At 34.8% G+C, this 26,940-nt stretch overlaps 4 protein-coding genes and 1 long non-coding RNA gene across 7 annotated transcripts; 1 reads left to right on the top strand and 4 right to left on the bottom strand.

Annotated features, from left to right (window-relative positions):
- Positions 1-844: 844 nt before the first annotated feature.
- LOC131007143 (uncharacterized) lies at positions 845-4,551 on the bottom strand. The gene is made up of 3 exons (XM_057934301.1): positions 4,373-4,551; positions 3,779-3,816; positions 845-1,230 (listed from the first exon to the last, which is right to left on the bottom strand). Exons 1-3 carry the CDS (start codon positions 4,443-4,445, stop codon positions 1,117-1,119), a joined length of 225 nt encoding a protein of 74 aa, XP_057790284.1. The 5' UTR covers positions 4,446-4,551; the 3' UTR covers positions 845-1,116.
- Positions 4,552-14,865: 10,314 nt separating this feature from the next.
- LOC131007141 (mitochondrial fission 1 protein A-like) lies at positions 14,866-18,752 on the bottom strand. Its single transcript, XM_057934300.1, has 5 exons — positions 18,503-18,752; positions 16,018-16,156; positions 15,654-15,775; positions 15,320-15,383; positions 14,866-15,192 (listed from the first exon to the last, which is right to left on the bottom strand). The coding sequence occupies exons 1-5, from the start codon at positions 18,593-18,595 to the stop codon at positions 15,104-15,106; spliced, it is 507 nt and encodes a 168-aa protein (XP_057790283.1). The 5' UTR covers positions 18,596-18,752; the 3' UTR covers positions 14,866-15,103.
- LOC131007142 (uncharacterized) lies at positions 16,434-17,256 on the bottom strand. The gene is made up of 2 exons (XR_009095927.1): positions 16,846-17,256; positions 16,434-16,617 (listed from the first exon to the last, which is right to left on the bottom strand). It is a non-coding gene; the product is annotated as an uncharacterized LOC131007142 (long non-coding RNA).
- A 1,949-nt stretch (positions 18,753-20,701) lies between the features above and the next one.
- Positions 20,702-26,039, top strand: LOC131007138 (probable magnesium transporter NIPA7). Of its 3 annotated transcripts, none has more exons than XM_057934295.1 (9): positions 20,702-21,013; positions 21,105-21,161; positions 21,434-21,524; positions 21,624-21,784; positions 21,873-22,000; positions 22,746-22,883; positions 23,957-24,049; positions 24,146-24,266; positions 24,352-26,039. In XM_057934295.1, exons 1-9 carry the CDS (start codon positions 20,860-20,862, stop codon positions 24,474-24,476), a joined length of 1,068 nt encoding a protein of 355 aa, XP_057790278.1. In that variant the 5' UTR covers positions 20,702-20,859; the 3' UTR covers positions 24,477-26,039. The 3 variants fall into 3 exon arrangements, with proteins under 3 accessions (XP_057790278.1, XP_057790279.1, XP_057790280.1); XM_057934296.1 differs by having other exon boundaries at positions 20,716-21,013; positions 24,146-24,251; XM_057934297.1 differs by lacking the exon at positions 21,105-21,161 and having other exon boundaries at positions 20,720-21,013.
- Positions 24,847-25,988, bottom strand: LOC131007140 (F-box protein At1g30200-like). Its single transcript, XM_057934298.1, has one exon. The coding sequence runs from the start codon at positions 25,986-25,988 to the stop codon at positions 24,930-24,932; it is 1,059 nt and encodes a 352-aa protein (XP_057790281.1). The 3' UTR covers positions 24,847-24,929.
- Positions 26,040-26,940: the final 901 nt, after the last annotated feature.

Raw genomic sequence — 26,940 nt, 5'->3', positions numbered from 1 at the left:
AAAGTTAATGATACATGGTACTCGTGCAATAAAAGTAATGTGATGTTAACATAGATATACATAGTCCACAAGGAGATACCAAGCGGTGCAAACTCCTGTTTACGAACAGTGAGGTCCAGGGATCAAATCCCACGGCTTCCTCTCCCCCAAAGTCAAAAAAAAAAAAAAAAAAAAAAAAAAAAAAAAAAAAAAACCATAGATATACATAAATATACAAATTTATTTTGTCAAGAGCAAGCGATGAGTTTTAACTCTAATAAGAATATGTTAGCTTCTATTCCAAAAAAAAATTAATACTATTGTGAAAGCATACCCTTATAAATCTGGCACAACATGCACTACCTATCCGTCGCTGACCTTTAAGCCACAGCAAAAAATACGAAGCATAGATATATGCACTTGCAGACTTGCAGTATTAATACTAGGGGTGTAAACAAACCAAGCCGGTCGCAAACTATTCGGAGCTCGACTCGAAAAAAGCTCGTTCAAATTCGTTTAGAAAAGCTCGATAAATAAACAAGCAAAACTTGAGCTTAGTAATATTCGGCTCGTTAGCATGTTCATCAAGTGATTCAACTTGAAAAATATAAATTATTAGTATATAGTACAACTTATATTTATCCACTAAAATTAATAATAATAATAATATTAAATCTCTAATTAATTGTATTTGTCATAAGAAAATAATTAATATATTTATTATTTTAAATAAAATAATTTATTTTTAAAATAAAATAATCAATATTTTGAATATAAATATAAATTTAGAAAGTTAGTATAGGCTCGATTAAGCTCGTGAGCTTCAAAGTATTCTATAAGTAAAATTCAGGATTCGATTCGATACTAAACAAATCAAATTTGAGCACACCACTATTCAGTTCGACTCGATTTGATTACACCCCTATTTCATACTAAAATTAAAGAAAAGATTAAGGAGCGCGTTAGTTTCTAGAAAGCTCCATAGTCTACCAAAACGGATTCATAAAAGGAAAACACAACTTAGGCATAAAATGGCCAAAAAAACTAAAGCTAACATGATCATCTATAACAACGTGATGTTCCCACAATTCTTCAAATCCACAGTGCTTACTTATTTTGAAACTGGAACAAACAAGCCTAATAAGATTTGCCACAGTGTATTAAGCTTCCAGCTCCAAGGAAAAGACCAAAAACAGCAGCACTACCCACCGTCGTCTGCCCAATGTACCGTACTTTTAGAAGACCTGGGACCTGCAATTTCAAACGATGAAAATCGCACATTAAGACGTCCAGACTCCAGAAATAAAATGTCACCTTTTACTCGTTTCTGAAGTATAGTTTTCTAGACATACACACTTTACGCTAGAATACGTAAATTATTGTAGAGAATCAGAGAATTTATATTCACTATCACCACTAGCATTACGGTCTGTAATATCTTAAAGTGAGTCGAAGAAGTTTTATATATACAGTCTGAAAGATGATAATGGTAACAGATAAAGCCAACTAAGAATGGCCAAACTAATGATCTGGTGAAACAGAAATGAAGAAATAAATTTAAAAAAATCTTTATACACATGTAAATAAGAAAATAAGAAAACTGTTATGTCATCAATACCAAAGAACTATGTAGCATATTCAAAAGCAAAAATTTATAACTTAGTGAATTCTGAAATGTGGCTCGTGGGATAAATCTCCAAACCTCCATCGCGAAAAGTATGCAAACCTTTTATATACCAACTGACAGATAAACAATTTTTTAAAGTGTATTAATAACTATAAATAACTCAAACCATCTATCCACTCAGGAAGGCGTTTAACCTTTACTGCATGAAGAACCAGGAACCATTAGTCAAAGGATAGCTATCAAAACTCAAACAAAGACATGCCATCTAGATTGGGATCGTGGAGAGTCAATAAATGATCGCCTCTTATTGGACCTAAGCTGAAGCTCATGACTAAATGTTGCGTGGTTCCGAATGTCACATATATAAGAGCATAAGATGCAACTCGACTTGTTTCTTGAATTTATTCTCCCATCTCTTTCTTCTTACTTTTTCTTATATAGTTCCTGCTTTTATAAACCCTGAGGTGTATTTAACATGAAGCACAGAAGCATGCACAACAGCAGAACAGATCAATGACAACTTTTAGTCCCCAGATCCCTTTACGGGGATTCAGATACCACCATCAAGCTATCATATGATTCAGATATTAAAAGAGGAAAATGCTTATAGGTTTCTACATGCTGACTACGACAAGGATGACCAATGTGGCTGAAACTATGGACCCCAAGCAGCAGAATCATAAATGAACTCTATTAATAAAAAACTAATCCTGGCTAAATAACAGGCAGTGTTGTGAAAAGCTTAAGGCGAAACTGAGGCCTTTTGCCTCGACGAGGTGTAAGCCTCACACCGAAGACAAAAGAAAATCATAATAATTTATAAAAAATAATTATAAAACAACATATATCAATAAAAAATATATAAACTATGAGTTTATAGGTTTTAAAATAATCAATCAAAAGCTGAAAGTACCTCAAAAACACAAAATTCTCCAGTTCATCAAATAGTTATTACTTTAATTAGGGTGCTCAATCTTTTCTGACTTTGCAGCACAACACAAACATGCAAATCTCTTTGAAATTTATACTTTGCCTCGATGAGTATTCCTAGTTTGTTTTTGATAAATGTTAGGTGAGTGTATTGTGAGTGGAGAAAGGGGTCCACTTTTGTTGTATTGTAACGGCAAAAAGTAAGGAGTTAATGGTGGGGTCATGTCCAGAAATGGGTTATGCATATTCTTATGGGGCGGACACAAAAGGAAAGTGCGCATACTCTTCTAGGACGGAGGGAGTATATAATAATAAATGGGCTAAATAATTAAACCAAATAAAAGATGTCAGCACAGCCAAAGAAATCAGCACCGCCTCGCACCGCTTCTAGCAGTCAAAGTCTTGAGGTGTCTGCCTCACACAAAAAAATGCATCCAATATTAAAAATTAAATTGAAGCCTATGATGTAGTGCAGTTTTCCACCGCCTCACCTTGAGGCGCGCCTGAAGGCGGCCACACCGCACACTAATCACAACAGTGATAACAGGAAAAAAGTAGATTCCACAAACATAAATCTATAAGCTTGAATGAGTAGATCGGTACACTTGCCTCTTGTGAACCTCTAGAAGATTTCAAACGAACTAGAGTCAATTGAACAATTCAATGCACAATTTAGAGAGGGTGGGAGAAATGTGAGTGTTGCATAATAACTAAACCAGTTGGAACCCACCAATCAGATCAATGAAAAGATATAGCAATCACATAATTCATGAAGTTGATTATGAAATACTCCCTCCATCCCGCGAAGCTTGAGCAATTTCTTTTTCTTTGACATATCAGCATTGTTACTATTCATAAAAGCCGGGATGCAATCACAACTATTCCAAGTTAAGTAAGCCTAAACCTCTCTCCTAAAACTCATGAATCTTCACTCTTCTCTGCTGACACGAGCCAAAACCCTCTTTTGTAAAACAGTTATAGATTAAGCAGATGCAAGTTTTGGTTTTGCTTGGTAAATTGGGGAATTTGGCCAAAAACATGCAAACAACATTAAGATACGCAATACACTGAATGCCAGTTCAATATAAGAAGTTTCATATGGGTCAATACTTAACCCAGAGATAGTAATAAAAAGAAACCAATGAAAGGACATTTACATTCCTACAATTGCGCAATTAGAGGCTATTAAGGAAAACATGAATTTTATGTTTTCAGAAAGCAGAAACCAGAAAAGAACTTCACCTTGGATCTAATAGCATCATAAGTTCCATAAACAGCACCTGCAGAGATGATAGTATTTCGATCAATTCATGAATACTAACAATTATAAAATCATTCAAATGGGACCAATTTAACCACGACAAACAATTATGAACTAAACATAACTAATACAATGAAACACTAAGGGTAAGGGATTCATTCAGAAAAAAAAAAAAAACGTGATGCTTCCGTTCCACCTCTTCGAACCTTTCTGAAAAGTCTAATCTAAACGAACGCCATCGTACTATTAGATATATCATGTTAGCAATCACTTGGAGAACATATTTACGGCTTCAAACAAAGCATAAAACAAACAATGCAAATATTTGAGGATTTCAAAGCAGGAAATCAACACATTTGGCAGAATTCTCTCCATTAATGAGGCATTTGATAAACTATAACACGGATACAATATTTCAAGCATAGGCGTTTTGAGCCCCAGCGCATTACCAGTAACCAGCTTCGGTAGAAAAAAAAATTAAGAGAGAAGCATATGATACTATTTCCATAGAGATTTAATTGAAAGAGGGAGATCGTCGAAGCTAGGGTTATTATAGAACAATTAGGAGGGCTTACCCACAGCGCCGCCGACAGCGCCGCCGATGGCGAAGCCCGCCGTAATTCGTGTGAGGCAGCTATCCCTTGCCATGTCTTCTCTTATATCTTTCTCTCTCTACAATTTATCGCAGATGAGAACAAGTGTTTTGGCTCTTCAGAATAAAACTTGAGCCTTCGACATCATCTCATAAATAGGTTATGTTTTACTTTTGGGATAATTGCGTGAAGTACATAAACTTTGCCAAAAATTCATATTTGACACGAAGTTAGGATTTTACATTTTAATACACCAACTTTCGTTGTCGTCTAAATTTGACACGACTTAATTCTTAAAAATTCAAAAAACAACCCCTTTTTGTAAATAATTATACAAAGACCCACTTATGCTATTATTTGGAACATTTAAACCAAAACAAGATATTTTCTTATGATGTTTTCTTTTAATCTTTGATCCGCGCCTAAAATGGTTTAAAAGAAAATATCATAAGGAAATATCTTGTTTTGGCTTAAATGTCCCAAATTATAACATAAGTGGATCTTTGTATAATTATTTACAAAAATGGGTTGTTTTTTGAATTTTTAAGAATTAAGTCATGTCAAATTTGGACAACAACAAAAGTTGGTGTATTAAAATGTAAAATCCTAATTTCGCGTTAAATATGAATTTTTGACAAAGTTTTTGTATTTAGGTGCAATTTTCCCTTTACTTTTCTCCCAAGAAATATTAAAGAATTTGCTCAAAACACTCGAATTTTCTTCAAACTTTATACTATAATAATAAAATTTTGAAGTAGGCCAAAATGAAGCATAAAACACAATTTATGGACACTCAAAATATAAATTTTGGTTATTTTTATTATTTCAGACGTTTTTACCCTTAATGAGGCGGATCGGGTAGGATCAGGCACGCGTGCCATAAGTGCCAATATTTTACTTGGTTTTATTTTGGATTTTTGTTGACACTTTTGGTACTATGGCACTAATAGGGCCATAAGTGTCATACGTGCAACACAAATACAGAAACAACAGCAATAGAATCAAGAAATCATGATGTGAAGAAGATGAAGCACATAAAACAAACAAACAAACAAAAAACCCTAAATGGATCATCTAAACTTTAAATTGATAATCTAAACCCTAAATGAGACATTTAAACCCTACAGGAAAGTGTCTAAAATGATCCTTTTGGCATTTATAGCACTAATTAGTGCTATAAGTGCCAACGAAAATTAAAAATAAAACCAAGTAATAAAATGATCCTCTTGGCACTTATGGCACTAATGGCTTTTCCCCGCGAGCGCGCAACTCACCCATAAACTTTCAGCGGTCGCGCAATCACCCATGCGGCCGAGTAAAAAGGGCATATTAGGCATACAACCTAATTAATGGCCAGATTTTGTGGTTTGAAGATTAGAGGCCAAAATTTGATTTTCAATATTCATTATGGTCATTCGACTACATTGTTTCATTATATAATCACTCCCTTTGGCCTTTATAATGGAAACATATTTTTTAAAACAAAAAATGTATTTTAATATAATGTATTTGGAAAAGTAAAATGATACTCCCAATGTCCATAAAAAATAATCCTATAAGTGAGATTTACTTTAGAAAGTTAGCTTTGTTAAATAAAAAGAATAAGATAAATCTTATATTTACTTTGATGAATTGAAACTTTAGAATATCCCAAAGCTCTTAATTATTTATATCATTCAAATTAATTTATTTGATTCTTATAGCATGAAAAGGGTGGAATTGGAGATAAACGCCCCCTAAGGGAACGACACAATTCATTATATAATAGGAAAGAGTAAATAAGTAAATATATTGAGAATAATAAATTGTAGTGTATTGTCCAAAAATAGAAAGTTAGTGAATGCCCTAAAATGACTATTTTTTGTGAACTAAGGGAGGATAATATTTGGAAGTGATTTTTGTACTAATCGATTTTTGTACTAACCTATTGATGTTCAGTGTTAAACATCTATATGGTTCAATCATATTTTAGCTCGATGACCCGATTTTATACATAAGGGATCCCACTAAAGGAGCCAAAAGATAGCATAACGCACATGAACACTCAAAGATTTCATAAAATGGAGGATAACAGACGAACTAGATATCCTTAACAGACCTGGATCCTAGGATCCTAAGAGTCTAGAATCTCTACAATCATGCGCCAAGTGATAGGGGGCTCATTCACTCCGATGGCACCAAACCTGCCAATAGTCGATACACCAGCGATGCTAACTACCAACGCGGGGATAATTCCCAGGTCAACAGCGATAGAGAAACCCATTGGGGAGCAAGTACCAGGTTTGACTGGTCAGCCGAATAGTAACAATCATGAACCAATTGCTAATAACTGGGAAAATACTTGGAGGGAAAGATGCACGTAATTAAAAGTGGGTGTGGGTGATTCCACTAGCAAGACAACTCCCACTCAGAAAACAGACAATCATAATGAGGCAACTAAGCTTCAAGAAAAAGTTCTACTTTTACAAAAGCAATTGAAGGGACTCGAATCAGTACTTGAAGAAAAGAGCGAATGACTAAAAGCTTTCACAAAATGAGGATCAAACACCTTCTGGTAACAAGGGACACTCTATAAAACTAAAAAAAGGCTACAGACATAACACCAAAGAGGACAACAACAAAACATCTAAAGGGAAGAAAATCATGGATTTGGGACTGACACCCCGGCTGCGACAAAGCCCATTTTTTGAGGAAATCTTGGCAAACGTGATCCTTTATTTGTTTATTTAAAATAATTGAATATTATTTATGTTGTGAAGACATTATTTATTGCAGAACAACTTTGAAAATATATTTAGTTGCCACGTACACACATCTCACACTAAAAAAAAACCAAATTAACAAAAGCAGAAAAAAATCCTTAGCCGCCTCTTGTTAGCCCAGCCCCAAAAAGGTTTAAAATACACATAAAATCCTATTTCATTTACACATAAAACCCTATTTCATTTATATTTGTTGCAATTTAACTTTAAATGCCAGCAACAATGACGATAAAGCCTTTATTCTTCAGAAACCCTATGCGTCTCTTGCTCTCCCCAATAAAAAGCAATGCAACCATCTCTTCAAATACCTCCAATCCATATCCATATTCCATATTCCATTTATAATATATATATATATATATATATATATATGTATGTATGTATATATTACATTCCTCACGTTTCCAGTAAGTTCAAAGCAAATAGTTGATGTTTAAAACTATTACTTACATACATGTAATCTTACATTGAATATCATGCAGATTGAACGTTGAAGCTCTACAATGATCGAGATGTGGTCGCTCTCTAATGAGCTTCGCCCCTTAGCAATGTCGCATGCAGTTAAAGCTAGCTTAATAAGATGTTATGGTATGTCATCCTCCAAAAATGAGAAGCTAAATAGCTTTGAATGCATATTTCATAATATGAATATATGTATTAAATACATTATATAACTTATCTTTTATTTGCATGCCTTATTATGTTGAAAGATATTTTATTCATTCTCCATAGACCATAATATCTTGAAACTTAAAATTAAAGTATGTAACAAAATGTAGTATCTTGAAAAGAAAACTAAAAAATGATTCAAGTCCATCATATTTATTGAAATTGAAGTCTGTAGTACCAGTAATATTAGGGATGTAGTTATAATATTTCATGTACCTCAAACTGAACAGGGATAGAGATAGAGTATTATATTATAATCAACATAGATATTAACTTATGTTTGAGAGTAACATTATGTAGTATGGAGGAAAGAAAATTGATGATAAAGCATTTTATAACATTCTGTAATGAATTGTATTTATTATAATGGAATACTTATTACTTACTTTATAATGAAATGTTGCAGGGGACTAGGTATCATTTTACAGCACCAAAATTTATAGCATCCAAGTTCACCTCTAAGTTTCAAGAGGGAGAACATATCACATAAGTACAAAGCTATTTTTTATGGAAACAATGAGGTGCGAGTTGAAACTAATCAAAGTTTTCCTAAACTCATCTATGCATTCAAATCATTCGATGAGATTCAAGCCATTGAAAACATTGCGGAAGCTGTTCCAATTGGTAATTATAAAAAAGTCTTACATTTTTTTTCATGTATTTCTATTTTTACTTCCAACATTTTATAATAGAAATGATGCATGCATATGTGATTGGCAGAATTATTCCGAATCTTAATCCACAGAAAATCACAACACGAGATGGAAAAGAAAAAAAAAACTCTTATATCTCATTCTAAAAGATACCGAGTGAGTTATTCTATACATATTATGTTTAATTACATTAATAAAATAAAACTTTTGAGTTTGTTGTTCCTTAAATGTACTTTTGTTTGAAGGGGGAAAAAAATCTCATGTACTCTATGGGATGATTAGAGCATTTGTAGTGGATAGCCAATGTAGGCTCTTAAAAGTGGTCCCTACCATTTAAGAGTTCACTCCCCATAGTGGGAGAGCCTCCACCTTGGCTCTTAAATTTAATTTTTGATTTTATATTTAATTTTAATGTTGTTTTCAATTAAAATTAATACTCCCTCCGTCCCAGCTTTTTGTATTCACTTTTAGTTGTATTCTTTTTGTAATACAACTAAAAGTGGATACAAAAAGCTGGGACGGAGGGGGTATTAAATTTAACAACATAAATTAATTAAGATTAACCCTACATTGATTGAAAATTAAAATTGCATTACAATAAAACTAAAATCCTAAATTAATTAAAATCAACCCTACATTGACTGAAAATTAAAATTGCATTATAATAAAAATTTAATAATCATTGCGGCGTTTGATTTCCTCCGCCTTCTTCAAGTGAAACGACAATCCGTCCGAATTCATAGTAGAGGTGTCCTTGCCCATGATGATGTCGTCCGCGAGGTCGCATTGGGTTTGGGAGAAAACGCCCATGACCTTTACCATGTTTTTCATGGCCTCCACTGCACGTTTTTGCTCTGTCGACGATTATGCCTTCTTCTTGCCTTTTCCCTTGTCCTTTTTCGCCGCCCTTTGGCCTTAGGGTCGTGTAGTGGCTCTCGGTCGTTGTGTAGCCTCCACATAAGCCCTTTGAATGCTTCGAGGAGTGGACATCCTCACTAATGGCCCAAACTTTTGAGTTTCGCGTAGCACCTTCTAAACATGTGGATACTTGAACGGTGAGGCTTGAGCGGTGATTTGCTCATCACCATGCTCGGCTGCATACAACTGTGAGGCTTGAGCGGTGATTTGCTCATCGCTCAGGTTGGAGGCCCAATTTGCACGGCACTTGTCGTATATTGCCTCTCACACCTTCACGTCCTTTTAGCGTTGGAAATGCGACTTTATTTGCTTGACGTCGCGTGGAATGGTGTCGGCGAGCTGTTGAGCGTTGTACTTGGTGACGATGGCGCCCTTTTGGTCGGCGCCTTTCACTGGGTTGCATGTTGCCTCTGCGTAGAGACGACAAACGAGTGTCGTCACGGCCGAGCTGTATCCACCTCGTTGTTTGGTGGACACTGTCACCGCTATCTCCTCCACTTCGGGGTCCGCCGCCGCCGTTGGAGCGGAGATAGATTCTTGGGAGAAAGGCGAGAATGCTCCACCGAAGGAATTGTCCGGATTGGAATTTTGTGGGTGGGTGTTCCACCAATTCCCCCAATTTTCATCCATTATTCTAGCACAATTTGAATTGAAGTGAAAGAAAGTTTAAAAGGAAGAAAGTGTAGAGATTGGTGTGAAAATGAAATGGAAGCATGAATTATTTATAGAGGCAAAAGTGAAATGTAAATAAATATATATATATATATATATATATATATATATATATATAGGGGGCGGTTATTCAATAAACCACCCTTATTTTAAGAATTACGAACCAGCAAAAATGCATGAATTTTATGTATAACATGCATGAATAAACTGTATAAAGGCATGAATTGCGAAAAATAATTTTTTGCTACCTTTGGGATTCGAACTCAGGACCATGAATTTATCCAACAAGGTGATGAATCAACCGTAGATCTTGATGATCTAAGGGCTGAAAATGGTTCCTAATTTATATTTTAAGAAGCGTTCTTATTTTAGCCTTCCCCTATATATATATATATAGGGGAAGGCTAAAATAAGAACGCTTCTTAAAATATAAATTAGGAACCATTTTCAGCCCTTAGATCATCAAGATCTACGGTTGATTCATCACCTTGTTGGATAAATTCATGGTCCTGAGTTCGAATCCCAAAGGTAGCAAAAAATTATTTTTCGCAATTCATGCCTTTATACAGTTTATTCATGCATGTTATACATAAAATTCATGCATTTTTGCTGGTTCGTAATTCTTAAAATAAAGGTGGTTTATTGAATAACCACCCTATATATATATATATATATATATATATATATATATATATATATATCAGTCGTTGAACGGCTACTTTGAAAAAAATAAATAGGAAAAGGCTTTTAAATTCGAATTTGACTGTTCGATTTTTCTTTTTAAATGAATGTCTTTTTTCTGATTGGGGTGTGCACCGGCCTCCGCATCCCCCACTACGGATGCTCTTTTGTTGATGTATTCATGAAAAACTATGAAGAACGCGAATTGGATGCCAACATTATCATAATACAGTTTTGTAGGCTGAGTATGTATCAAGGAGAGTTACATCCCAAAATTATCCCGCCAAAAATGCATGCAAACTCATGCAGACACATGCTCAATTCAATTGCTCTTTTAATGATGACACAAAATTATATCTGTAAATACAGTCCATTTACTCTTCTCACTCATGCAGAGAAAGATAATACTTTCTTAGTTATTTAGTATATCACATTTTCCCAAACAAAGTCATAGTCTCTTATCCAATGACAATAAACAAAAGCCAATATCAATCATTAACCCACGTTGGATTATTTTTGAAAAAATCAATTTTTAGTCATGGACAGCTGTATGTTGCAATTTCATGAGTCACAAATCGTTATAGTTTGAAAATTTGGATTTGTAAAAATGATGGTGACTGCCAAAAAACTGCTACTACAAAGTACAAATGTTGTATATAAGGAAGTACTGCAAAATATATAAATATATGGAGTACTTTGTTTACATTGTTTTTTCTATTTACAAACAATATGTTTTAGAGTGGATTTTTAAAATGACCACTTTCATATTGTAAAGATAAAAAATGTCCACTAAAATAAAAAACTTAAAAAATATCCACTGTTACCAAAATACCCTTCACATTAAAAATTTAAAAAATGTCCACTTTACATCACCCCTTTAAAAAATCCCGCAATTCACAACCAGTGTGAATTCACAACCAAAAGTTTTTGGTTGTGAATTCACACTGGTTGTGAATTGTGAATTCACAACCAATCGAATTCACAACCAGAATTTTTTGTTTGTTAATTCACAACCAGTCGAATTCACAATCAAAATTTAATTCACAACCAGATTTTTTTGGTTGTGAATTCACAACCTAAATTTAATTCACAATACGAATTTTTTGATTGTGAATTCACAATCAGTCGAATTCACAATCAGAATTTTTTTTATTGTGAATTCACAATCAGTCGAATTCACAACCATAATTTAGTTCACAACAAGAATTTATTTTGGTTGTGAATTGGAATTTTTAAAGTTTGAATTTATTTTAGTTGTGAATTCATAGATTTGGTTGTGAATTCAAGATTATTAAGTTGTGAATTCATAGAGCTGGTTGTGAATTTAAGAACATTAAGTTGTGAATTCATAGATCTAATTGTGAATTTATGAACATTTAATTGTGAATTCATAGATCTAGTTGTGAATTAAAGAACATTAAGTTGTGAATTCAAAACAATTGTACAAAATTACGTGATTTTCATCAATTTATTCACTACTTATAATTTTTTTATTAAATTCAAATTGAATTTAACTCTTCCTCAAATTTCTCTTTAAAACAAAATTCTAAATAATATCTATTTCTTTATCCAATTTCACCAAATCTCAATCCAGCCTACCTAAACTTCTGCCTCACTTTTTACTTTCTTCTAAATAAAATAAATTCAAGGACAAATATCCCTCCAAACTCAACAAGACTTATATGCTGTTCTTTAATATAAGAATTCCAGCTGGATCACAACGAATCTGTCAATAAAACAAATTCAAAGAGAACTAATATACATGAAATTCTTGAGACAGGTTGTATAAGCTCTGTCATTTATCCAACAACAGCAGATTTTCCAACCCAACTGTCAACCATATGCATTCAAATATACAAAAGCAACAACTTCCAATTTGTACACTCAAAACTTCGGAAAAAAGATTCAAACAATCAAAAATATAGAAATTCAAATACAAAAGAATCAAGTTGTATGTATGAACTATTTATAACCCATTATAAATACAATTTAATACCCAGAAAAAGAAGGGGAAAAAAAAAGAATTTCAAAAAATACAGTAAACTTACAAACAAACATATCGCAAACATCAAGCTTTGACACAAAGCACTGCAGATCTGGAGCAAGATGTCGAAGACAACACCCCAGCCGCCGACTCTTCCCTTTCCACTTCAACCACCCCAAGGCCACCAGATCTATGCTCTCCACAAGTTGAATCCGACGACTCCAAGTTAGAATCGAGAGCGAGAGATAGATAGAGGCGTCGCGGTGGTGGTGGTTGTGCGGCGATGCCGCTGCGATTGCCGGAGATCTACCACCGCAACTGCGGCTGCGTTTTTCCACAAATTGAATCCGACGACTCCAAGTCAGAATCGAGAGAAAGAGGCGTCGCGGTGGTGGTGGCTATGCGGTGTTGCCGCTGCGATTGCCGGAGATTGAGTGGCAGCGGGCGGCAAGAGGGAGAGGGAGAGTGAGAGAGTACAGCGATAGAGAGATGGCGGAGGCGACGAGGCCGAGGCGGCGGCGCTTCGCCGGTGATCTGAGCTCGAAGGGAGGAAGGGAGAGAGAGAGAGAGAAGGGGGAAGAGAGTGTACCGGGAGGGAGAAGAGAGAGAAAGAGAGTGGAGAGAGAGAAGAGAATGAGAGAAAGAGAGAGTACATATTTTTAAAGGAGGGTATTTCTGTCTTTTCAATTAAAAATGGACAGTTTTTATTATTTTTATCTTAGTGGACAATTTTTATATTTACAATATGAAAGTGGATAGTTTTATATATTAACTCTATGTTTTACATTCAATTATTTTCTTTCTCCATTTATTTCAATTTAAATTTACTTTGGTATTAGACTATGCGATTTCAAAATATAAGAATATATATGCTTAATATAAAATTTACAAAAGAAATACTTAAAAAATATTGACATATTTTTTATTTTAAATATATAAAAAGTTTAATAAGTCCTTAAATATAAAATGTTACATAGCATTGTACGACTCTTCAAATTTTAAAAATTACACATTAATAACAACTTTGTATTATTAATATTTACTAAATTTAAATACACTAGATATAAAGATGAATTACATATAAAAAAAAAATCTTGTGCATCACACGGACGTAACACTAGTTATTATGGGATAGCAGCACACTATATGCTCAAATTATTTGTTGTAATTTGACACAATTTGTATATCCAAAATTATTATTTTAGCTACATGCTCGAAAACACATGTTTGAATTTTGAATGTAGATTTAAATTAATAAATTTAGGCCTAAAAGGTATCACCAAATTTAAAACAAAACATAGAATTTACCAAAAAAGGAAGGATAAAAAAAATGAATACTTGTGCAAGACCATCTATAAATTGCTCATACACGAATCCAAACGCAAGCTCAAATAACAAATAATCATATAATTTAGTCTAATTAGAATCTATCAATTTTATGACAAATAGTACTCACTCCCTCCCACAATAAGTATTTAGGAGGCAATTTTTTGAGCACGAAATTTAAAAACTCAAAAAATTATTGTTTGATATATTAAAATATTTAATTATATATACAATTAAATATTTTTAAAAAATTAATTTAAAAACAATTTCAAAAAATAAGTAATGAATATTAATTAGAATGATTAAAAAAATAAGAGTATAATTAATTTTATTAATAATCTTAAATTCCTTAATTTTTTTACCAAAAAATGAAATGACTCACCTTCATTGAAACGGTCCAAAAAAGAATACGAAGCACTTTCGTTGGGATCAATGAATATTATTAGCATTTACATAGTATTAGCTTGTAAAGTAAAAAGGTACACACTTTCCGTCCTAAAGTATTATTACTAATATTTACAAATTTAACACTCGTAGCATCAATTTTTACAATGAAAAAGTATTGAATTCCATATGAAAGTTTTAGTTTCTCTTTCTTCTTCCACACCTAGGGGAGAGGTAGATTTTGACATGTCATTCATATTCAATGCAATGACTTTAATTTGCCAGATTACACTTAACTATAATCAAAATATCTGAAAAACTCAAATCAAATAACACAACAAAGTTCAAACCTAAACATTGCAATTATTTAATTTGTTTGCATCCTAAAAACATACACTAAGAAGGATCAATTCATTTGGGCGGTCATAGCATGAAGAAATATTCCTAGCCATTTAAGTGAGAGTTAGGCTGTGTTCACATGCTGGTTTACTAAATGTAATCTTCAACAATATCGATTGAAATCCCACACAGGCTCAGCCGATTACTTCAGTAAAGCACATTGTAATACAGAGAAAATTCGAAATTTACAAGAGATTTCTTCAGAAAGTAAAGGGCCTTCATCAAAACTCACATAGCATCGATATCATGTACATTATTGTGTTTTTCACTTCTTGCGTGCAGAAAATGCAGCTGCAATACCACCAGCCACGAGACCAACAGCAGTTGCAGCAATACCAATGCCGATTACTCCATCTATATCAATTTTGCAATATAGTGGATCGATCAGTCGCACTTTCAAGAAATTGGTGAGCACAATATAGTTTTTTGTGATACAATTCATACAAGTAGGTAAGCAACAAAAACAACAACTGGCATTTACCTTTCGTAATTTTATCCTCAATTGCTTTCTTGAGGGTCAAGGCCTGCCTCCAGTCAGGTGCAATCTGTAATATTGCAACAAAATTTTACAATATAATACTACCAGATAGTCCAGATGGCCTACTCCAACATATAAACCACATGCCAAACCAAAAATTGATGGGAGATGAAACAATACAAACTTATGTGCAATTCAATACTGTCTTAAAAAAACAAAAGATCACACAGACACAGAGCAGAAAGAAATCTCAAAATTAATAACTGATAAATATTCACTCTTGACATATGGTAGTGCCCAATTATATTCCAAGCATGACTGTTAGAAGAATACAAACCTCCAAACAACGTTCAACAAGCTGCCTGCTCCTAGAGTACTCCCCATTTCTAAAGTATCCAACAGCTAGAAGATAGGCCTTTTCCCTCTCTTGCAGCGGGGTGTTAGAGCCAGCTAGAGAAACTGCAGGCAATAAGTTTCAGCAGTCAAAATTGTGCAACCGTATTTTACCCAATCAGGGGTGACAATGGGAGCAAATACACAAGGGTCGCCACAAGGCATCACATAAGAAGCAATAAAAACACAAGGTATTGATGGAAGAATGAAGAATATTTGAGTGAGATCTTGTGCTCAAAAAGAAATATGCCTTCCGACACACAGATGAGAGATAAACAAAAAAAAAAAGGATACTTCTTCTATATAACCTTCAAGCATAGATATTCCACGTTGTACATCATCTGGCCTTTTGGAGTGAACCAGAGCCCAAGACAAGCGCATGATGCACTCGCTCCTTTGCTTATCAGAAGAACCTTTTTCTGCATCAGCAACCTCACGCTCACAACCCTGTAGAGATGTAATGCTCAGAGATATGCTTGAGCACAAAGGCGAGAAAGGGATAAATGTACAGGAACAGCCTAAGATCCCTTGTCCACAGTAAATCAGCGCATTAGCATGCAAACTATGTGCACATAAGCTAAGAAGCATGGGGACGGATACGTAATACGGATACGATACGGGGACGTAAATACGTCATTTTTCCAAAAATCAAGATACGATACGTCAAAAATACGTTTTAGTTTTTTTATTTAAAATATATTTTATATATATTATAAATTCATAATTCACCAAGAATATAAGTAAAACACTACTAATTCATCATAACAAAGTTCCAAATAGCAAATAATGAAATAAAACAGTCTTAACAGATAATACTTCATGAAACACAATAAAATGTTAGTAGCCCTTTTCACTCATCATCGTCTTTCTCCTCCTCCTCCTCTTCCTCTTCCCTCAAATCTTCATGGCTGCCAATTCAAATAAAAAACATAAATCAAATTTCAATTCAAATAAACCCACTGCCCAATTCAATAAACCCACTGCCCAATTCAACAAAATACCCACGCCACTGCCAATTTGAAATACCCACTGCCAATTCAAAATTAAACTTCAATCCAACAAAACCCAAAGCCAATTTCAGCCAATCTTCATACATACCCACTGCCCAAGCCAAATAAAAGAGATTAGAGCAATACCTTTAGTTGTTAAGGTGGCCGGACTGCTCCAAGCGCACAGGGCGGTGCGACGGCGACAGCGGCAGGGCGCAGGGCGGCGCAACGGCGACGGCGGGGTGGCGCAGGGAGGCGCGACGGCGAGCGGCGGGGTGGCGCAGGGGTGGGTCAGAGAGGAGAACGTTAATTGTAAGTGGGGGAGGCGCGAATTAGGGTCTAAGAAGTTAGAAGTTTTAAATTATGTCTAAAACGTATTTTTTGAGAGAAATACGTATCTGACCGTATTGTCAACATATTTTCGACGTATTTTTAATTTAAAAAATAATTAAAAAATCGGGCTTTAAAAATACGTCCCCGGGGACGTATTTTACGCGTATTTTTTGCGTATCGTCCCCGGGACGCGTACGTCCAGCAAACTGCCGTCCCCATGCTTCATAACACATAAGTAAGCATGAAAACACTTAAGAGGAGAAGCCTGAATCAGAAGCACAAAGCACTAAATTTGGGCCATTATTTCAAACTGTAGAACGACTACCTGTGCAACGAAGCCTTAGAACATATAACGAACATACAATCCTCAACATAAACATCCTAATCTGTAATCTATTTAAAATAATAATCTACGAGGCAAACAGCATAAGCTAATTGAACACCTTATGAATTTTAAGGGCATCGTCATTCAATACTTCTCAAAATAGCCAGACTCTGCCATCATAATGAGAATACAATGATATTCAGAGTTGAAGTATACCCCTACAGCCATCTAATCTACAAGTAGGCTAGCAACAACAAAAATTACCTAGAGGCAGTTTGTAAATGTGAATATGGTATAAAGTTATATACAGGTTGGACGAACAGAAATTAAAATTCATGTAAACTCAGTAGAAATTGCAAAATACCAGTAATATGAACTTTGCAGGCATACTACCCACCGCCCAATCTCATTGAAAAATAAATAAACAAGAAGTATTTTGAACAATAGCACACCTATCTTATCCTTTAAAATTTCAATCATGCTGAAACTATCATAAGGACCCCATGGCTCAAGGACTTTACAAGAAAGCAATTCGAAAAACTTAGCTATTGGCCATTTCAGTAAAACAAAACCATTTAAACCCCATTAATTTACTTAAATTTCATTTGAAACAACAAGATGTATTGAAGCCTGTGGTAGATAAAGGGAGATGTTATATTCAAATAAAGCTTGTAGTTGAAACCTAGGTAACAAAAAATTGGGATATGATCCTCTAGGATATTCCCCTCGATATTAATGTGAAGGTATGCTTTCATCCAACTCAATAAGGCACACCAACTAAATAAAGGACGTGCCATCGAAATCCAACCTCAAACTGAGCCAAGTGCAGGATTACCCAATTAAGCAATTAAATGCAACTAAAAAACATGACAACAGTTTTGATCACGTCGCACGGCAAGGAAAAACAGTAGCACACAATTGCAATATCCATTCACATATCTTCTTTTGATTTCTATAATCTCTTAATCAAATCGATGACAGTTTTGCATCTACGCGGTTCTACTAAATATACCAAGTCTGTCTCCATTTTCAATAACTAGTTTATAGCTCTAAGAATTAAACAACAATTTCGACCGCTAAAGTACCTCTTAAACCCTAGTAACTTCACAATTAATCCAGTAAACCGAGCTGAAATCTTATACTTACAGCTACGATATCGGAATCGCACCAAGGAATCGCGTCGCCACCGGTGAAAAGGCTGCCGACGGAATCGAAGAATTTGCCAATTTTCTTGTCCATTTTGAGGTTTCGTGTTGAGAAGAAATTTGAAGCAATTATAATGTGATGAAACTTGGAGAGGGGTTTTTGAGGAGGCGCGTGAATTAGAAGCCGATTCTCCCTGTGTTTGACTGACGGTCTTGCAAATTATTCTCTTATCTTACCGTCCTCATTTTATATAGTTTGGACTTTTTCACTTGTTACAGTGCTACCTCCGTCCACTCCGAATTTCAAATGTCATATTTTCTATTTTGAATTGTCTCACTTCAAATGTCTCATTTTCTTTTTTAAAAATACACTTATTCTCTATATTTAATATTTAAATAATTTTTATCAATCCACTTTATCTATTTTATACATATTTCTTTATTTTCGTGCTTAAAAAAATGAGACATTTGGAGCGGGAGGAAGTATTATTTATTATGAGAATAATATTGAGAAATTATTAATTAAACTAGTAGCCTAGTAGGTCTTCCTATGCCTTGTAACAATATATTTTATTATTTTAAATTTTTTAAATTGTACTCCCTCCGTCCCACGAATCTTGACATGTATTCTTTTTCGGGGCGTCCCACGAATCTTGACACATTTCTAAATAAAGTAATAATTATTACATTCTCTCTCAAACTTTATCACTTTTATACTTTATTAACTACACGCTTAAAACACTAATCTGTAACTCCTTAATTCCCTTGTTGAAACCAATCGTGTCAGGATTCATGGGACGGATGGAGTATAAAAATATTAAAATCATCATTTATAAATTATATTAATTGATAATAAATAAAATTTTTTTTTGTTAATTTAAATATTAATATTTGATTTGAAATAGTCTAGTAACAATATTATCAACTCATTGATTATAAAATTAAATTTAATGAGAATAATATAATAACAATTAAATTTATAGATTATAAAGTAAATCATTAAGTTAATTTTATTTGAACAAATTACTAAATTATTAATATAACAAAATTAATAACCCACATTCAATATGACAATTTCGAGCTCTGAAAATTCTAAACAATATTGTTATTAAAAAAATCATATTTAAATAGTCCAAAATTAATTAAAAATATTATTAATATAAAAGTAAAAAAAGATAACAATAAATATATTTATAAAAATAAATGAATAAATAATACATACACAAAATAGAACTAAAAATTAAATAAATTTATATATTATTTTTAATTCTAATTTTTAGATGTATAACTAATTTTCATCTACAAATTTATATTAAAATTAATACAAAATTTATTTGTAAAACTTTTATTTTTAAAATTTAAATATTCTAAAATGAATCAATATAATCACATTCTGCTTAGCTGCAGAAAAACCGTAATTTAAATATATGTAAATTTAAAATATATAATTAAACAATCATGCAAACTAAAAAAAATCACATTTACTTATTTTTTCATCAACAAACCAAAATAACATGAAAAGACAGTAGTATAATGTTTAACATTAAAGATAGATGAGGGAGAAATGGAGTATATTAAAAGTGTTGTTAAAATTACAAAATAGAGTATTATTTGTGATTTAATTGACAGTTTTCCCAATAATACAAGTAAGAAGAAAGTTCTTTAAATCATAAGTCAACATCTATATATACCTAAACATTTTTGTATAAATTTTGATTTACATGTAAGTATATCACTATTATATATCTAGTTCAATAGCAATACTGATATAGTATTGTTTATATCTCTATTGGTACTAATATATATACATATATATATATATATATATAAGTAGATTTTTATTATATCCCCACTTTATTTAGTTTTAAAAATAATTTAATATTCAATGTTTTAATAATGTTATCTTTTTTTTTTATATGGGGGAGTTGGGGAGGGGGGCAATAGGGTTTGAACCCGGGACCTCACTATTTACACACAGGAGGTCGCACCGCTTGGTGTCCCTTGGGAACAATAATGTTATCTTTTAGAGAATATTTAAAAAGTTTTTTTTTTCGGTTAACCAAACCACCCAAACGGATATGCATATTTATTGTGGGGAAAAAAAACATTGGATATGGCGTTGCCGTTATAGGCGAAATTATTTAAATGGAGTGCATGTTTAATATTTAAATAAGAGTAAATGGGCTCACTTAGTTGAGTCGGGTCGTAATTCGTAAATTATGTTTAAAAAAAGTAAAAAATTGAAGGAATGTACTACTCTAATGATTGAGCAGGATGCGTGAGTGATCTGCCAAAAGCGCTGATGATGGAAGATTTCCATGAAGACGAAGAAGAAGAAAGAATCGAATCTGATTACGCATGCAGTCTCGATTAATGGGGATCATAGGTTTCACTGGGGACAATCTGAAGGGATTCATATTGGCTCTGCTTTCAAGTGCGTTCATTGGTGCAAGCTTTATCATTAAGAAGAAAGGCCTCAGAAGAGCTGCTGCTGCCTCTGGTGTTAGGGCTGGTAACACTCTCTTAACCACGCCGTCTTGTGTTTGTTTTTGCGTAATCACAAACGCATGATTTTTCATCCATTTTGTGTCGTAATTTAATAGGTCTTGGGGGGTATGCATATCTCATGGAGCCTCTGTGGTGGCTCGGAATGATCACCAGTATGTCAGATTTTCCCCATATCTGTTTATTGAATTTTTCCTGTTTAATAATTTCCAAGCATTCATTTCTGTAGTTACATATCCAGTTATGTGATAATGTTGTTATATACAAGTTTAATTCATTGTTAGATAACACCCCTAATATTGTTGATACGGAAAGCCTAGTGTGTCATTGCTGTATAGAATTTAATACTAATAACTGTTCTGATTGATTAAGTACTGAATCTTCTATCATTCATTCTTTCTTATTTTTATTTGTACTTTTTTTGCAGTGATAATTGGAGAAATTGCAAACTTTGTGGCATATGCATTTGCCCCTGCAGTGCTTGTGACTCCTCTTGGTGCGTTGAGTATCATCGTGAGGTAACCTATTTCTAGTACCATATTTCTTTTATCCTGGTCGAGGAAAGAAGGTTTTCGTCAAATTATGCAATCCTTGATGTTGAATATGATATGCTGTAGTGCTGTATTAGCCTACTTCATCTTAAATGAGAAGCTACATCAACTAGGGATATTGGGCTGTGTGATGTGCGTCGTTGGTTCTATCGTTATTGTTATCAATGCGCCACAAGAGCAACCGATTTCTTCTGTCCAGGAAATATGGAGTATGGCAACGGAGCCAGGTAGGAAGAGACCTTGTTATATTTGGTTTTCTGAAAGCCTAGAGCCAGAAGCGTGGTGTCTGATGCAATTCATTTTATGTGATTCCAGCCTTTCTTCTCTATGTGGGATCAGTTATCATTTTGGTATTCATTCTTGTTTTCTATTTTGCCCCCCAATGTGGACACAACAACGTACTTATTTTCACCGGCATTTGCTCACTGATGGGTTCTCTCTCGGTAAATTCTAAATTGCTAATATATAGATTACATATTCCTTTTCAAGTACATGTTTTTCGGCACATAATGTTTAATGCTTCCATTAGCTATGTAGTCCCTTTATTGTGTAGTCGCTTAGTTTCTTGGTCAAGTCGCGTTTGGCCTTTTCAGCCAAAACCAACTACTCAACTTGTTGGAGGACAAACTGACAAGGATTTTCTTCTCTTCTTCTCTCCATTACACACTATAAACTAATCCCCAAAAGAATGCTGGACTATTGCTTGAAAAGTCACTAGTATACTGCATGCCAGTCATTTATTTGCAACAAGATCGTCTTTCTCACTATTCTCATTTAGAATCTGAGGTGAAAATGCTACTTTCAGATGTCGGTTGTGTTTCTTTCAAATGCTTAAAAATTGAACTTTGTAATTTCTTACCTAACAAAGTTTAGGCACTGCGTCTGTCTTAGATTTTATATCAAATTTGTGCCACTCGTTCAGACTCATCTGCATTTTTATGAATGTGATCGTGGTCCCTTTCCTCGTCAAAGTTCTGCACATCAGTGTTGCTCTGTCCTTTCATCAGTGAAGAAGCTATTGAAATTCCAGTAAGAACTTTATAGAAACTTCTTTGTAAGAACTTGCACAAAATGTTCTATTTGAAATAATTGCATCTCTACCCCTATAGTCTGATTGTTGATATGCTTTTGTGGTTTAGACAGTAGCCTCGTCAGTTGTCACATGATCATTTGATGTATGTTTTGCAGGTTATGGGTGTTAAAGCCCTTGGAATTTCTCTAAAACTGACTTTTGAGGGGAATAACCAGTTACTCTACCCAGAAACCTGGTTTTTTATGTTTGTTGTGGCCATTTGTGTCATAATGCAAATGAATTACCTAAACAAGGCAAGTATCATATTTAGACTTCTGGTGTCTCTTGATGGAGAAGTCTCTGGCTTCCCAGGATACTACAATTCAACCTTTAAATGTTTCTCTATCTCTCTCTCTCTCTCTCTTTTGCTCATTGATGATTTTTTTTTTTTCTTTTAAGATCGATTAATATTGTTTGCTTCGTGTTTTTACATGTTATACCAATGTATTTCTCTTATTACTTGATCATTGCTTGTTCTTGTTGTATGCATCTGCCATACATGATTTTATTTGAGAGCATTTATATCAATACAATAAATACTTGAAAGGCACCCCCTTGACTATTCTGCCTATAAATCCAGAAACGGCACCCTAACTAATCAATATTTTTTTTTTGAGAGGACTAACTAATTAATATTCAATTGAATGTATCTTTTATCATCATTAAATATCGCATTGCGTATACTTTTTCCTTCTTGCTTAAGCTATATCAGGAAATTGTCAATTTCCATCTTTGCTTTATACATTGGAATGTTCTATGAACAGAGTCAAAGTTTGTTTTTGCCTATAATAGTAGAGTACTTCCTCAATATTTTCTCTCTCCAAAAAAAGTAAAAAGTAAAAAATAAATGTAAAAAGATTGTCCTCGACATTGGATGTCCTTATTTCTCTAGCAAGATGTTTTGCTCCTGTCTATCCTCAACATCAACTGATCTGCAGACTGCATACTTACTAGTATTTTTATTTGTCAATGTTATTTCACTTCATTTCAACAACCTGGCCAAGAAGCCAGTTTTTTAAATCCTCTGTAACCATAATATCAGATTTTCTATTCCTTGGGACTATTGTTCAACTTTGTGTTCATAATAGTTGCTGCCAGTGAAACATATAGATAGAGGGATGAAAAAGAAATTGTAAGATTTCTTGGTCTATTTAAGGCTAATGTTTAAACTATTCCAAATGCACACTTCTGTATGGTTAGCTTTTCTGTGTAAATCATTGTTATCACAAGAATTTGTAGCAGTCTCATTCAAGCACTTGATTGTATTGTTCTCGTTTTTGTTTCTTGTCGGCCTCTGGAGCTCTGACGGTACATTCATATGTTACAGGCTCTTGACACCTTCAACACTGCTGTTGTTTCTCCTATATACTATGTCCTGTTTACATCACTTACAATCCTAGCCAGCGTCATCATGTTCAAGGTACCGCTTTCATTGCTTGGTTGAATTGGTCTCTACGTTCTAGTACTTGGTTAAGCAAGATCCAAGTTAGAAATTAATTGTATGGATTTGGTGCAGGACTGGGAAGGGCAAGGTGCTGGGAGCATTGCATCAGTACTTTGCGCGTTTATGGTTGTGATTGCAGGGACCGTCTTGTTACACATGACCAAGGATTTTGAGAGAAGTTCGTCTTCCAGAGGTCTATCTAGTTTCTATATTCAGTCTGACCCTGCTGCTGGGTTATACGATTGCCTCTGATTCTCAAAATGTTGCTGTGATTTTAGGTAATCACAACCCGTTATCCCCTACAATGTCAACCCGGCTATGCAGTGGAAATGGGGACTCGTTGCCCCGACTAGGCAGTGGGAACGGGGACTCATTGCAACTCCACGAGCAAGACGAGCCCTGAGCAGTTGAACTTTATTGGAAGCTCCTGCTCAGAATACCAGCAGACTCTTGGTTCCCTACGGTTTTTCCATCAAAGTAGAGCTTCAAGAATCAAACTGAATTCACTTGAATACAAATCTTTGATTCATTATACACCCTTTTTAGGTATCTTGACAGTGAGTGTGATGAGGTAATGATGATCTTGCGATCAGAATCTCGACGCCAACCAATATAGTAGGAGTAGGAGATGCCAACACAGATTTGGCTATCATTCATTTTCATTTTTTGTAAGATGCGAATGATTGTGTTCCTTGATGTTGGAGTGGAACGCAAATTAGTTTTGTTTCAGTGATATATCTATGTTGATGCAAGAATTGAATTACATGGCAAAGTAGTGTAAAATCTCATTTTCTTATTAACTTGCCAAGAAAAAAGAATGAAATACAATACAAAATCGAATATTTACATGTACATGTCAAAACGAATTCATCTCCAAAACATAGCATTTCTTGGCAACCATCAGTTTCCTAACTGCCTCACCCATCACCTTCCCCTCACCTTCCTCCCCACCAAAGGCGTCCGCCACCATCTCCGCGTCGCTCCGGCTCCCCTCATCCTCCGCCCCACCACCACCGGCAGGCCTTATAACGACGAGCGTCGCCCCCTCCATGACCTTGGCGGAGCCGGGCACTTCCAGCTGATCCAAATACCACATCTTCATCCTCAACGCCGGTACTCGACTCCTACTCTCCGCCATTTCATGTCCTTTACCCTTACTAGATTGGCGTATTTCCTCAATCTGCTCCTTGTTCATACACAATCTCCCCTGATCGCTCTCATCCGAGACCACCACATTCTCGATCATCTTCAACCCCTTCACCGTCTCCTGCATCAGGTAATGCCTCGCCGACGCAGCGATCAAGCAGGATATCGTCCACACGATCCGCAGCTTCAGCTCGTCGTCCGGCATCACCCGCGACGCATCTTCCTTGGATTCATCCGCATCCTTCTCCGCCCACGCTTTTGCCCCTAAAATCACGCAGCTGTGCAGCTCTCGCCCGAATTCAGCTCTCCATTTCAACAAAGTCGTGGAATTCTTGCCATTTTTGGACGGACTCTGCTTCTGATTTCCATGGCAGGGCAGCCGGAGATGGAGACCGCGGATTCCTTGGAAATTCTTCAATATCTCGTTGGGGACGTAGTAGGAGTAGAAATCTAGGTCATTCTCCTCGGTCTTAGGCTTCAATTTGACCATCTGCGAAATCAAATGGAAGGGCTTCATCAACGCTCTGATCACCAGATTTTTGAACGAATTCTTCTGATCGAATTCCTTGACGGCGGACTTCTTCTGAGGGATCGGGAGGAAGATCCGATCGACCTGTGGGGCGATGGATCGGAACCGCTTGCACGCGGACATGGATAGACAGAGCGATTTAGCGTCTTGCAATTTGCCGAAAATCGACAGCACGACGTCGTCCGGCAAGCGATCGAAGAAATCGTCGGAATGAAAAGCTGCTTCGGAGCTCGAATCCATCTTCGATTTAGGATTTGGGGGCTGTAAAAGTGGAGTCGTTGGAATTGAAGAATGTGCGTCGAGAAAGTGGGAAGAATTGGTAAGCTTATATTGGGGAAGAAGTTGAATTGGCGGTTAAGGGTTGGGGATAAGATAGTTCTAGAGAGAGAAAGTCGTAGGGTGTAGAGAGAGAGGGTGGGTCTATAACGCGCTAATGCATCCCGTGTGCATATTATATTTGTACAAATTTCTTTTTTAATCAATTATACGGCTCGGTCTTTCCATAAATGCTCACTTTTGTTAAATGTATATGAAAATACATCTCTCTATATTAAAAAGGTAGTAACTTTCCATTCAAAATTAATGTCAAATCAATTTTAAAATATGTTAATAGACAAAACTACCCTATTTCTTAGGTTGTACTCCCTCCGTCCATGATTTAATGTCCTATTTGGATGTGGGTACGGAGACTAAGAAAACTGAAAAAATGTGATGTGGATGAAATATAAGGGTAGTTGACTAAAATGATAAAGATAGTTGACTAAAGTGATAAAGGTGTTGTGAGTGTAGTAAATAGAGAATATAAAGAGAGTGGATTTTGAAAATAGCCACTTTTATATAGTAAAAATAAATTTTACCCACTAATATAAAAACTTAAAAAAAATACTCGCATTTACCATTTTACCCTTGCATATAAATTTTTTACAAATACCCACGAATTCACAACCAGTGAATTCACAACCAAAATAAATTTTGGTTGTGAATTCAAGCTTTAAAACTTGAATTCACAACTTTTTTTTTTTGATCGGTCAAAGTCATGTTAGATGTTAGTAGTTAGTTCCCCCATCCACTCCAAGAACCACCTTATCTCTCCATTCACCAAACTCCACCTTATATCTCCAATCACCAATTCGTTCCCAAGAGGGATCGAACCCGGGTCACTTCACTTAAGTGAGGACCCGGTGGCCAGTGG

This window comes from Salvia miltiorrhiza, chromosome 1, assembly GCF_028751815.1.
Source record: "Salvia miltiorrhiza cultivar Shanhuang (shh) chromosome 1, IMPLAD_Smil_shh, whole genome shotgun sequence".
NCBI classification, from domain to species: domain Eukaryota; kingdom Viridiplantae; phylum Streptophyta; class Magnoliopsida; order Lamiales; family Lamiaceae; genus Salvia; species Salvia miltiorrhiza.
The sequence above is the reverse complement of the archived record's forward strand: the minus strand, read 5'-3'. Positions and strand labels throughout refer to the sequence as shown.